We start from the raw sequence: 12,624 nt of genomic DNA, 5'->3' as shown, positions 1-12,624 counted from the left end.
TTGACTTCCAGGGCTGAAGAAGAAGATGAGCATTTGGAGCGAACTCTGGAACAAAACAAAGGCAAGATGGCCAAGAAAGAAGAGAAATGTGTTCTTCAATAGCAGCCGGACCAGAATCTCCCAACATTTTAGTCTTGGGTTCCCAGACCAGAAAATGTCAGACTCGTTGTTGATGTAAAACTTTTAACATTTTGGGGGGCTGGATTGTACTTCTTTACCACCACCACCCCTTTTCCTCCTTCCTTTCCAGATAATAGAACTCCAAAAGAGCTTTGTTTAAGGATATTTTTTTGTGTGTGTGAGTTAATCATTTCCTTGAAATCATGTGAAATAAATTTGCACAGACACCTTGTGAGTGATTGGTATTGAGTGTTCAAGAGAGTGCTCAAAGAAGAAAGAAAAGCAAACCCTTCCCTCATTATTTTCCCTCAGTTTTTGATGGGAGAAAAATTTGGAACATTTTTGTTGTTATTGTTGTTGTTGTTGTTGTTAATAGCATAATGGTGGGAGGGGGGTAAGTGGGGGATAAGAAAAATGTCATGAATGATTATTCCAGTCCTGCCATATGTAACACTTGACTCTGTTACCTAAATTTTATAGTTAGAGCATATTCAATCTACTTATTAAACTGTGTTCTATTTACCAGTGGGATTTTCTGCAGTTGTTTTGCATTTCACTGTAAGGATAATAGAGTTCCTGTCCTCTGTTTTCCTTAGAGTATGGCCCTTTAATGTAGCCTGAGACAGTCCTGTGATTTGAAGGTGAGCTGTGAGGATGGGACTAATTGACATGCATCAGTTTACAAAGACGGTCTTATCATCTGAGAATGCGCCATCTTTTTTTCTGGATAATTATTTATTACATCTAGCTTGGTTCCTACATTTTGTTGGGTCTAAACATTGGCTCAAGAATGCTGTTAATATTTATTATGTATCGATAAAAGTCTGTCTTGCCACTATGAGTAAATCCCCCAATTAATATTTTCTTCTCTAGCATAGCACTGTCATTTTTTTTGTGAAAATGGTTATCTGTTTATTTATTACAATACCGAGTCATATATAAATTTTCAATAAAAGCAGAAACTTTCTTACCTTAACCACTGCTGCTATTTCCTTACAATGAAAACTTGACACTGGTTTGAGAAGTTCCTGTATCCATAAGACTTTTCACGTGGAAAAAAATGGTCCTCTTGAATGCAGAGCAGCATACTAGGCTGTATTTGGAGCTGAGTAAGTTTATACCATCCCAAAGGGGCCCTGCTGACACACGAATGCGAACTGAAAAGCAATTAGTCATATTTTCATAAGCAGTGTAAACTATCATCTTTTGTAAAGGGTCATCTCTGTTGTTAAAGATTTGAGGAAATTTGTGATTCCACAGCATTGAAAAATGCTAATATCTTGATGAATTTTCCACGTTATTTTCGATTGTTAATGTTGCACTCATGAGGAAAAATTATGATTTCTGATAACCCGCAAGTCTGTAGGTGCTGAAGTGAAAGGAAGAAGGTTATTGTTGGCGGGGAGGGTAAATGTATGCAGGTGTGTGTGTATGAGATGAAGGAAAGAGAACTTTTAATAAGAAGTTCTAGCCTATAGAAAAAAACTGGCGATTTTATAGTAGTTGCCATCACTCCTCTACAGAGGTGTCCAAAACAAAGAAAGCTCGTTCAACAAGTCTTAGAGACAGAACAGTCCACTAGCGTTTATACTTTAGCCTAGATCACACATAAACATATACACACATACATGTACATATACACACCAATCTACACACACACACACACACAAATTCCGTTCCAAAAGTACGCAGCCGCCTTCAACTGCCAGTCTTTCAAAATGATAGAACTTGCTACGGTAGATTTCTTCATGAAAAGGATTTTAAGAAGTTACTGAAAAGTTATCAGAACTAAATGAAATTGAGTATTTGTCCTCTTTATTCAAGCAGGGGAGCGGAGCTGGCTGCCGCTCTCTGGGGGAAGCTCTCAGAACCCGACTCTAACCCCAGGGAAGCAGGCGGACGAAATCACCAGCCCCAAGCTGCCTGGGGCTTGGGCGGCCAGCATCACCATCCCATTTACGCTGGATTCGGGGAACCCTCCCTCCCGAGGAGCCTCGCGGAGAGGCGGCTCCCCATGCCGCTCCCGACCTGTCAAGTGACGAACCTTCCCTAGCCCCACACTTGCTGTCCCCCCTGCCCCAGTCCCGAGCCTCGCGGGGTTTCCATTTGGGCTGCTCTGTGGCGCCCGCACGCCCCGCAGCGGCGGCGGAGCGCGGACCCCCGAGACTAGTGGGGTCAGGCCCGCGGCGAAGGCGCCGCGTCCCCATTTCGTCGCGTTGTGCCCAGAGGCTGCCGGCCGAGCGCAGGCGCAAGCCAGAATGCCGAGAGGCCCGGAACCAGAAAGCCCGCGCTGCGGGGAAAAGAAACTGTGGGCTCAGGGGTCGCTGAGGAGGAGGAGCGTTGGCAGCCGGCTGGTTTGGGCACGGCCCGCGGGCCGGTGCAGAACTTCCGCCCCTGGCCAGGATCCCACGACCCTGACGCCAAACCCCTCCCCCTGTCCCAAGTGTCCCCCAGAGTCCGGCCCGGCCTCGAGGTCACCTGGGTGCTGGATCCGGGTCCCAGGGCCCAGCTCCCACGCCCCCTCCCCGGCCCGGGGGCCTGGAGCTGGGTGGACGTGCTCTCCCTCGGTGATGCCCCCTCTTCTTCCTCCCCGCCCTTCGGCCGTTGCTGGAACGGTCGCGGCTTCTGGCCCAGCGTTTCCCACCTGGACATTTGCCTAGCGACGGCCTCCTCAGTCCTCCACGCCGCGTACAAGAAACTTTCATCTCAGTCTCTCTTCCTCTCTACACTCCTCCCTCTCCCTCTCTTTCTTTTCTTAATCCCCGGGTTTTATGGGTTGAGCATTAAGAAAATTCGCCTGCAATTTGGGATTAGATAAATACTCTCAGAAGGGAAAAAAAAACTGTGCTACTTGATACCTCCCAACTTCCCCGAGACCGTGGCAGCATCTGGAAGCGAGAGCGCCGGACTCCCGTGTGGCGGGCCCTGGGGACCGCCTGAGCACATTCCAGCGCGCACAGCCGCCCCACCTCGCGGCGCGGGACCTCGGCCGGGCGCTGCAGCTGCAGGCGAAACAGGGCCCGGAGCAAGCAAGAGTGCGAGAAGTGGCGGGGCTGGGACTAGGGCGTGCACCCCGGCTGCAGAGGGCTATACGCAGGCACAGAGCGCGCAGGCCTGGGCTGGGCTGCGCGGGCTGGGGACGCATACGCGGCCGCAGCGCACCCCGGGGCGCCCGCACAGTCTTCCCCCCAAAACTAGTGCCCTCCTGCCCGCGCCTTTCCCCAGAACTGGAGGCGGGGTGTATTTCATTTCTTTCTTTAAACCTCTGCACCGTCGCAGGGGCTCCGAACCGCGGGCCTCGCGGGCTACTCCCCGCGGGGGCCTGCGAGAGCCTAAGTTGTGTCCCCGCCCGGGTCAGCGCTGCGCTCTGCGCAGTTTCTTTTCCTGTTAAAGCTTTTTCTTTCTCATGTTTTTCCTTTTCTCTCGTTCTTTTATTGTTTTCTCTCTCTCTCTCTCTCTCTCTCTCTGTCTTTCTTTCCCTTTTGTGAATGGGCTGCGGTGTCTTTGTTCTGGAGAGAAGCGCCCGTGTCGCTGACTTTTGTGAACCAGAGAAGGATCTTGTAAAACCTCCTTTTCTCCTTCATACTCCCCCACTCCCACCCCTCCTCCTTTGCCCCTTTGATTAGATGTTCCCTCATCGTCCAAAAAAAAAAAAAAAATGTAATTTCGTTGGTCTGGCGGCCACTTTCTTTGAACATTAGCTCGCTTTCAGCTCCAACTTCAATTAGAAGGAGTTGATTTTGAGAGATCAACAAAAGAACCGACCAAAGCCTTATTAAAGGTCCTAAGAAGATCTCCCGGGTCCTTTGAGAAGCAGTTAAGGAAACAGTGTGCCCTCCATCATATTCTGTTACCGTATTTTATTCGGACTCCAAAGGAAAGTGTCGCTTGGGGGAGGGGGAAGCACTTTGATGAGCGGCGGCCGCGGCCCCTTTTCACTCAGCGGGCTCCCCCTTCCTTCTCCTCCTCCTCCTCGCCCAGAGCCCAGTCCGCTCTCGGTGCCCGACCTCGCGGCCCCGGCTGCGCTGGCGCTCCCCACCGCGCTGCGCCTGGCGGCTCCTCGACTCGCCCTCACACTTACTCCTGTTCAAACTTTTCACTCCGCCTGTTGGGATGGAGGGGAGGGGGGATTAGGAAAAAGGGGTAGGAATTCCTCGAAAGGGAGTAAAGTGGTGCCTAATATTCAGAAAGAGGTGCCACTTACAAGAATCGCCTTGCTCAGGGTTGGGGCGAAACACTTTTTTTTTTTTTTGGCGCTCTGAAAAGTCCACCAGGTACACGGGTTTGAGAAGTTTGTTCGGCTGGGAAATGGGCTTCGCCAGTACGAACAATCCGGGGAAATAGCCCCAAGAAGGCTCCTTCTGCGGTGTGTGAGAAAGAAATTGAGGGCAGGGGTCTGTGGCCACGTTTTCCGCCAGATTGTCCCTGGTAGAAGGAGACCGGGAAGGAGACAGAGACTGAGTGTGAAAAAGAAAGTTTCCTATTAAAATCTTTCGATTCAGAAGTAGAGTGTGTGTGTGTGTAAGGGATAGGAGACGCTGAGCTCCAACATTTGAGAAGAAGCGTTTAAGATTTGCAAACACCCTTCGTGGGGACGGTGAACCCCAGGAGACGCCGAGGAGCAGGTAAGTGGCGGTGCCTCCCCAGCGGGTGCCGTTCCCGGGCGCGGGAGTCCCGAGGCGCCGAGGCGGGAATCTGCGCACCCAGAGCTGCTCCTGCGCTCGACAAAGTAGCCTGTGCCAGCACGAGCCGCCCGCGGCGTCCGTCTGCAGGTGGTGGCGCGGTGAAAGAAGACGCTGGGGCCGCGGCGCCGAGAGAGGGGCCGGGGGCCCCCTCCACTCCAGCCCGCGGCTCCGAAGTCCTCGAGCCCACAGCCGGGCCGCTGAGCCGAGTGGCGCGCGGGAGAGCGAGGGAACCGGTTCTCCAGCACCTCGTCTCCTCTCTGCCACTCCCTCACGGGCGCCGAAAGGGCGAGGGAAGGGCGGGGACCTCGGGGCGGCCTCGGGACCGGCGTCCCCCTCTGCGGACGGGGCTCTGGCGCAGGGTTCGCTGTCTTCGCCTCTCTCTGCGCGGCGTTTGTCAGCCAAGCCCTGGAGTTAGCGCGCGACCAGGGCGGGGCGGGCGGGCGGTGAGGGCGGGGTGCAGGGGGTGGAGGAGGGCGGGGGCGCGCGGAGGTAACCCCCGGCTCGTGCTGCCATTGCCCGGCTCCCTGTCACTCAGCCCGCGCGGGGCCGGGGATTGGCAGCATAGCCCCGTTACGCACTCACCTCGCGTTCACATACCCGGGGAGGGCAGTAGAAAGGTGATCAATCTTCATCAGGCTACATTTCCAATCACCTAAACAACCCGGCAAGACAAGCCACTCCGACAAGGTAAATCGCTTGATTTATTTAGTTTGCAAAGTGCCTCTGCAGGACTTCCCTAGCCCCCACCGCCTCCACGTTGTATCGGGAATGCAGCTGCAACCGGGAGCCACCTCCCCACTCTGCCCCTTTCGCCCCCACCCAACCCTTGCGGCCCCTTGGCGCGGTCCCGGGCGAGGTAGTGTCTCGGGAACGCGTATGGCTTTGCAAACAAAGTGTGCAATAAAGTGAAACCTGGAGGGACACGCACAAAGCCACTGGAAAGAAAGAGAAGGAAGGAGGGAAGTTGGGCAAAGAAAGAAATCCGGGGATCCTACACCAACCGTCCGGCCCGGCGAGTAATTCCTGTGCCGCTCTGTTTTGCAGGTTGGCTGTCCCGCGGGTCTGTGTGAGGGCGCGAGGTAGATGGTGAGCGGCCCCGGCAGCTGAGGGCAGGTAAGGAGAAAGCCGTGGGGCCGCCCTGGACTCCGGGAGCGCGTTGGTCGTTCTTAACTCCCCTTCCTCAAACGGGTCCCCGCTTCCCAGGTCCCCGGCAGGTGGGCGGGGCTGGGGGGCGGCCTCGCTCCCCTCTTGGTGCGCGGAAGACCCCAGATATCTGCTTGGGCCCCGCGCCCCCTCCCCCGCCTCCTCCGAAGTCACCGAGCCGAAGTGCTAAGTTTGAAGAAAGTCTTTGAAAACTCACGCTGCAGCCTGGCAGAGGCGCCACGGCTTGACGTCCAGTTCTCTTTCGGCCCCAGAGCCCCGGCTGTTTCCCTTTCGTCCCCTTCCCTGCAAACTGTGTTCCCCCAGACCAGACCCTGGGTCCTGGAGGATAGGAGCGGAAGACTTCTTTAGTTCTAACTGCTCTCCCTGAACTCCCTAGCCTGGGCCTGCTTTGAATTCCCGCGACGCGGGGTGAAGCGACAGGTCCCCTGGGGCCCCAGCCGCACTCCCCCCAGCTCCACTTCCTACCCCTGGGAATAGCGCCTCAGGTTGGAGGCAACCGGGGAAGCGAGGCTTCGACCTTCCAGTCCGGGTCAGCGCGAGCTACGCTGCCGAGGCCTAGTTGTCTAGTCTCGATAGGGCCCTGGGGCTGTGGGTTCATCTAGAAGGATAGGCGGGGCGCACACGGAACTCTGCACTCAGGCCTCCCAAATCTGTGAGACCCTTTGGGGCGCTGGGCGGGTCACCTTTCAGCCTCCGCCGGGACGACATTGTCCGCAGCCAGGACCCGGCAGAAAGAAGGACCCGCTCGCGTTCGCGAAGAAGGGCCTGCGGCCGTGGCGAGGCGCCCCTGACCTCCCGCCGCGTCTTAGAGCCGCCACCTCTACCGAGGCCCCTTCTGCGTCTTCTGGCCGCCTCTGCGGGTCCTGGGCCTGTAACTGCGGTTCAGGTGTGGTGGGATTCCCGGTGAGCAATCTTTCAGCGGCTGGGCAGTGAGAGTTAACTGGAGGGGTGGCTGTGGGCTCTGGGGCCCAGACCCAGTGGCGGAGACCTTGGAAGGAATCTACTCTCCTAAGTGGGCAATGCGTCCCAGAGAGGCCCAGGTGCTGCTAGCCCCCCCTGCAGTGCCTCACCTTAGCTCTCCGGAGTCTCTACCTTTTCGTCCCGCTTTCAAAAACAAAACGAAACAACCCCTTATGCCCTGGACAGCCTGCCTCACTGGCGCCGAGTAAACGTTTGCTTTTGCAGTATTATTGAGGCCGGCTCCTACCGGACCAGAATTTTGCCTAGACTTGGGACCTTGTACACTCTGCGTTGTTTCAGGCTCTCACCTTTCCAGCTTGGCCCTGCTTTTTAATCTCTCCTCACTCCTAGTGACGCCCTACGAGTGTCTTTTACCCATTCCAAGCCTGAAAAGAGGCGATGACGATCCAGAAAAGCTTACTTTTCAAAGAAGCTGCGGTCTTTGGGCTAAGGCCTTGTAGAGCCGAGTTGACCGCCCTGCGAAGTTCCATAAGCCTGCGTCCCCTCCCCATCCCGAGGCTCCTTGCCTCCGCCGAGACCAGGTAGCCGAAATGGCTCCCAATCACTGTTTCCGTGTGTCTCCTGTCTCCATAGGCTGGGCCCCAAGACGCAACAGAGCTTGAAGAACTGCGCAGTGGGAGCCCCGCACTGCGCCTGGCCCAGGCCCCCTGGATCCCTCCGGGCGCCTCCACCCGGCTGTTAGCATGATGTCTTACCTCAAACAACCCCCATATGGCATGAACGGGCTGGGCCTGGCCGGGCCAGCCATGGACCTCCTGCATCCTTCCGTGGGCTACCCGGGTGAGCACCGATCCCCGACCCCAGCCCCTGCAAATCTTGGGGACCCCCAGACTCTCGAGTTTGAGCACACACTTTGTGGCTGAGCAGGCCCAGGGAGCCGGTTGGCTAGTCTGCCTACAATGCACCGCATGTTGCAGGCTCACAGGACAGCCGCTGGTGGGTGAGGTGGGCCAGGCCAGTGATGTGGTGCAAGGTATGCCCTCCCAGCCTGACCACACGGGCAGCCTGTCTCTCATTGTGGTCCCACCAGCGGCACAAGACACACTGACCCACGGATTCGTTTCTCATGGGTGGCGTTTTTGGTGTGTGTGTGTGTGTGTGTGTGTGTGTGTGTGTGTGTGTGTGTCTTTGTGTGTGTCTATTCCTTTCCCCCCCAATACTGAATGAGGAAATCTGGACACTCTCTAGGCCCTGACAGGAAGGGCCAAGACTTCCTTATGGGAAATGACTGGCTGAGATGGAGAAGAGGGATTCTTCCTCCCTAATTAAATTGTCCTATACGTCGGCGGTCTGCACCAACTTTTGCACTGCGGATGTGGAAGGCTTGAGCTGAATACCGGTTTTTTTTTTTTTTTCCTAGCTCCCACTCCTTCACCTCCATTTATTCCCTCGGAAAGTGTTTTCCAGGTGGTGTTTCTGCGCACCCCTTCCCCATCCTCCAGCCAGGGGATGTGTTGGGGGGGGGAGGTGGTGAAAGAAGGGAGATTGTATAACTTCTTCTCCTTTCTTAACCTCCGAGAGGCAGGGAAGGGGGCAACTCTAGAGTCTTGAAGACACTGGTTCCCAGTTGCACACATGCACTTTCTCCCACCTGTGGCCTCTCAGGCTCGGCCTTCCGGGGGTTTTCTTTCGCTTGGAACTCGGCTTTCTTTTGCAACGGCCTCGCGCAGGGCCCGCCAGGGGCCTGTCTGCGTCCTCTAGCGTGGGTCCGCGTGGCCACCGCTGACCCGAGGCGCCCCCGCGTGTCCCCTCAGCCACCCCGCGGAAGCAGCGGCGGGAGCGCACCACCTTTACACGCTCGCAGCTGGACGTGCTCGAGGCGCTCTTTGCCAAGACTCGCTACCCTGACATCTTCATGCGCGAGGAGGTGGCGCTCAAGATCAACCTGCCGGAGTCCAGAGTCCAGGTGCGCGTGCCCAGGGCTCCGGGGCCAGGGTAGGGGCCCTGGGGTTGGTTGGAGAGGGCCTGGGAAGGGTGGTGTGGTGTGGGGCGGACCTGCAGACTGGGCAGCCCCTCTCAGACTCCCCCTAGCGCTCAGCCCGGGCCTGGGAAAGGAGCAAAGTTAAAGTAACTAGCTTAGAGCCCTGGATTCGGCCCCTTGGTCCCAGGGCGCCTTCGGTATTGAAAGTCCTTTTATCCTAAAAATCCTATTCGGGAGGGCAAGCGAGGCTCCCAAAAGTAAAGTGCCTAGAGGGCCTGATGCTTGCCCCTGCTTCTTCGGCCATTCCAGGATTTGGCAGTTTCCTTCGGGGTCTTGAAATCTGCCCCCGCTCTTGCCTTGCATCCGGGGGATCCTGGGAATGGAAGAGTGGAGCTTGGCCAGAGCCTGGTACCCTGTCGGAGTGCACTCTGTGGGTGGCGCCGGTGTGATTAGACTCTTCCTTTGCCCAGAGAGGATGCTGAACGCAAAACCCGGCTACCGGCTTTGCTGTTTCTGGTTTTTGCGATAAAAATACTGTTTGGATTATAACTCAGAACTCTCCTGAAGGGCCTTTTATCATCGTCTTCTTTCCGAGGTCCGAGAAAGAACCTGGAATGTTGAGAACTTTGCCCCATTTGGTTCCCCACTTGGAGCCAAGAAGCCCAACGAAATTCTGCTCAGGCTTCCTTCCCCAGTCCCCCGAGTGTACTGCCTCTGTTCGGCCTCCTGACCTTACTTCTGCATCCACTCAAATTCTCGCCTTGCCCACGGGGGGGGGGGGGGGCCTTCTGTGGCCGACTGGCTCCCACCTCGGACTTGGTGACTGTCCCGCTCTCTGCGGTCTCCTTGGTGCCTCTCCGCAGTTTCCTCAGCTCTAGTCATAGAATACAGGGCCTCCAAACATACACGACGCTGTTGGGAAGCAGCCAACAGCAGCAGTTTAGAGATGGCTGAACTTCTGGCTGGACAGACGCAAATGTTCCGCCCTAGGGCAGAGCCGCGCTGGGGGTGGGGAGCTGCACATCCCTGCTTTGCCAGAGGAGGATCTTTGGTCAGAGGAACGGGGGAGGGTGGAGGAGCTGGGACTACTGGGACGTGGGCTGGCCTGGCCGGAGATGGGGAGGGGCGGAGGCCTCGGTAGGAGAGGGATGAGAGACCCTAGGCCGGGTAGTGGGTACAAGAGGCGGGGGAGTAGCAAGCTCAGCTCGCCCCGCCCCCCCCACCTCCTGAGACCCTCTTCCCCACTCGGCCCGCTACAGGTCTGGTTCAAGAACCGCCGTGCCAAATGCCGCCAGCAGCAGCAGAGCGGGAGCGGGACCAAGAGCCGCCCAGCCAAGAAGAAGTCGTCCCCCGTGCGGGAGAGCTCGGGCTCGGAAAGCAGCGGCCAGTTCACGCCGCCCGCTGTGTCCAGCTCCGCCTCATCCTCCAGCTCGGGCTCCAGCGCCTCCGCCAACCCAGCGGCGGCAGCGACTGCAGGCCTGGCCGGGAACCCGGCGGTGGCAGTCCCGTCGTCGTTGAGTACGCCGGCTGCCTCATCCATCTGGAGTCCGGCCTCCATCTCGCCGGGCTCAGCGCCCGCGTCGGTGTCAGTACCCGAGCCGTTGGCCGCGCCTAGCAACGCATCATGCATGCAGCGCTCGGTTGCAGGCGCCGCCTCGGCCGCAGCCTCTTACCCCATGTCCTACAGCCAGGGCGGCAGCTACGGGCAGGGCTACCCCGCGCCCTCCTCTTCCTACTTTGGCGGCGTGGACTGCAGCTCATATCTAGCGCCCATGCACTCGCATCACCACCCGCACCAGCTCAGCCCTATGGCACCCTCCTCGATGGCCGGCCACCACCACCACCATCCGCATGCGCACCACCCGTTGAGCCAGTCCTCAGGCCACCATCACCACCATCACCACCACCACCACCAGGGCTACGGCGGCTCGGGGCTCGCCTTCAACTCTGCCGACTGCTTGGATTACAAGGAGCCTGGCGCCGCCGCTGCTTCCTCGGCTTGGAAACTCAACTTCAATTCGCCCGACTGTCTGGACTATAAGGACCAAGCCTCATGGCGGTTCCAGGTCTTGTGAGCCCAGGAGTGGAAGGAAGAGGAGAAGAAACGCAACTACCTGCGCCCTCCGTGGTCCCCGTCCTGTTGCTGCTGCTGCCACCGCCCGCCTTCGCCTCGGCTTCTGCAGACCTGAATTTTCATGCCCCTAAAAGATGCCCTTTGCCTGCACTGCCGCCCTCATCTTTCTGCCCTTGTTTGGGGGATGTGCAGACCCGCCCAACCCTTGGATGAGGGGACCGGTGCCTCGGCTTGGCCCGCAAGTTCTATATGGGGAGAGCTGTGTGCTCTCCTCCTCACCCCCTAACGAACTCCTAAGCCACTCTCTTCCAGTCTTTCTGGGCAGTTATTATGCACTTGCAGCCTTCGGAGGCTCTTTGCTCTGACTCGCTGTTTGAGCCCTACCTACACTTTTATTTATTCTTTCTGGACACTGGAGTCCCTAACTGGCATGTGCCTGCCCATTGGAGTGCACCCACACTCCACCCCAAATCAAAACAACCACTAAGTGTTTCTCGCTTGCAGACTACGGCTCCTTCAGCTGCCCTCGCCCCTGCTCCCCGCCTGCAGGCCAGACCTTCCCGGCGTTTTCTCCTCCCCAGCGGGGTGCGCGGGGACAAGGCCCGAGGGAGGAGCGCGCCCCTAGCCTCTCGCGCACAGCCCCGCCCTGCGTAGAACTGGCTCAAGCTTCCGCCTCGGCGGGAATGCTGTACATAGTCGGGTCCGTTCCAGGGACCACTTAAACTTTTTAGTTGCTGTTGGTTGAACTGAACATATCTCGTCTTAGCGCCCAGGAACTAGAACTTTAAGATATATACAGCATATATATACATATATATACACACATATATATAAAACAAAAGCAAAAAATATTTTCCCTCTGTCCCCCTTCCTCTCTTCCTTAAACGATGGCGCTTTTATTTTTTCAGTTGCTGCAAAGCTGACCTGCCCTCTCACACCTTCTCCCTCTGTGTATTTATTAAAGAGAACCTTTTGGTTCCAGGAAGCTGGGCGCGGAGGGTCGGGAGGGTCCGAGAGTGTGGAGGAAACAGCCAAGTCAGGGTACGAGGGAGGGGGCTAGGCTGGGCGGGGACGTAGGACTGAGCCCTTCACCAGGTCCAAGCACAGAGTCGCAGTTCCGGTTTAGAGACCAATCACAAAGGAAAACAAAATAAATAAAAATGCGGCATTATGGAAAAACAAACAAACCGATCCAGGCCCCAAACCCCAGTTACAATTCCTCTGTCGGCTTCTCTCTTTAACAACCCCGTTTTGTCTAGTGAGTTTTTAGTGCACCTTCATTCTCCGAAATCTGCGGAGAGCCCGCGCCTGTGTATGAATTTTGGCTTTGGCCTTTTCGTCCAGTAGGTGGGAAAGTAATTTGTAAATTTGATTTGTCCGATGTGAAGACCACAAATTACTTGTTGAAATGTAAGGCAGTCCCCCTCCTCCCCCTTTATCTACATTATTTCCCGAAAATAAATGCAAATTAATGAACGGCTTGTCAGTGTCGCTCTTCTGATTCCAGCCCCAGGTCCTGGTCTCGGGGAGCCTAAAAGGAGGGAAACTCCCGCGTTAATACCCCCGCGTGTTAATGACCTGTGTGAAGCAGGAGGCCAAACGGTAGGGAGGGAGGACATGGCAAGAGGAGTCTCCAGAGAACGTTCTCTGAGGGAGTGTCCTACCCTCCCGGTCAGCTT

At 56.4% G+C, this 12,624-nt stretch overlaps 2 protein-coding genes across 14 annotated transcripts in view; both read left to right on the top strand.

The window, feature by feature from the left end:
- The window catches only part of EHBP1 (EH domain binding protein 1), a 416,635-nt gene extending 415,539 nt beyond the window's left edge, over window positions 1–1,096 (top strand). For all 10 annotated transcript variants that reach the window (XM_078056492.1, XM_078056493.1, XM_078056491.1 and 7 more), the window contains one exon: window positions 12–1,096. In XM_078056492.1, the coding sequence (XP_077912618.1) occupies window positions 12–102 (91 nt within the window). In that variant the 3' untranslated portion in view covers window positions 103–1,096. The remainder of the gene's footprint in view (window positions 1–11) is intronic.
- A 4,257-nt stretch (window positions 1,097–5,353) lies between these two features.
- Window positions 5,354–12,421, top strand: OTX1 (orthodenticle homeobox 1). Of its 4 annotated transcripts, none has more exons than XM_036118326.2 (6): window positions 5,354–5,492; window positions 5,850–5,918; window positions 6,687–6,872; window positions 7,524–7,730; window positions 8,705–8,856; window positions 10,131–12,421. In XM_036118326.2, the coding sequence occupies exons 4-6, from the start codon at window positions 7,634–7,636 to the stop codon at window positions 10,944–10,946; spliced, it is 1,065 nt and encodes a 354-aa protein (XP_035974219.1). In that variant the 5' UTR covers window positions 5,354–5,492; window positions 5,850–5,918; window positions 6,687–6,872; window positions 7,524–7,633; the 3' UTR covers window positions 10,947–12,421. The 4 variants fall into 4 exon arrangements, with proteins under 4 accessions (XP_035974219.1, XP_077912624.1, XP_035974154.1 ...); XM_078056498.1 differs by having other exon boundaries at window positions 6,660–6,872; XM_036118261.2 differs by lacking the exon at window positions 6,687–6,872.
- The last annotated feature ends 203 nt before the right edge of the window (window positions 12,422–12,624 follow it).

The sequence above is a fragment of the Halichoerus grypus genome, chromosome 10 (genome assembly GCF_964656455.1).
Source record: "Halichoerus grypus chromosome 10, mHalGry1.hap1.1, whole genome shotgun sequence".
Lineage (NCBI taxonomy): Eukaryota > Metazoa > Chordata > Mammalia > Carnivora > Phocidae > Halichoerus > Halichoerus grypus.
Note: the sequence above shows the minus strand (reverse complement) of the source record. Positions and strands in the feature narration are given on the sequence as shown.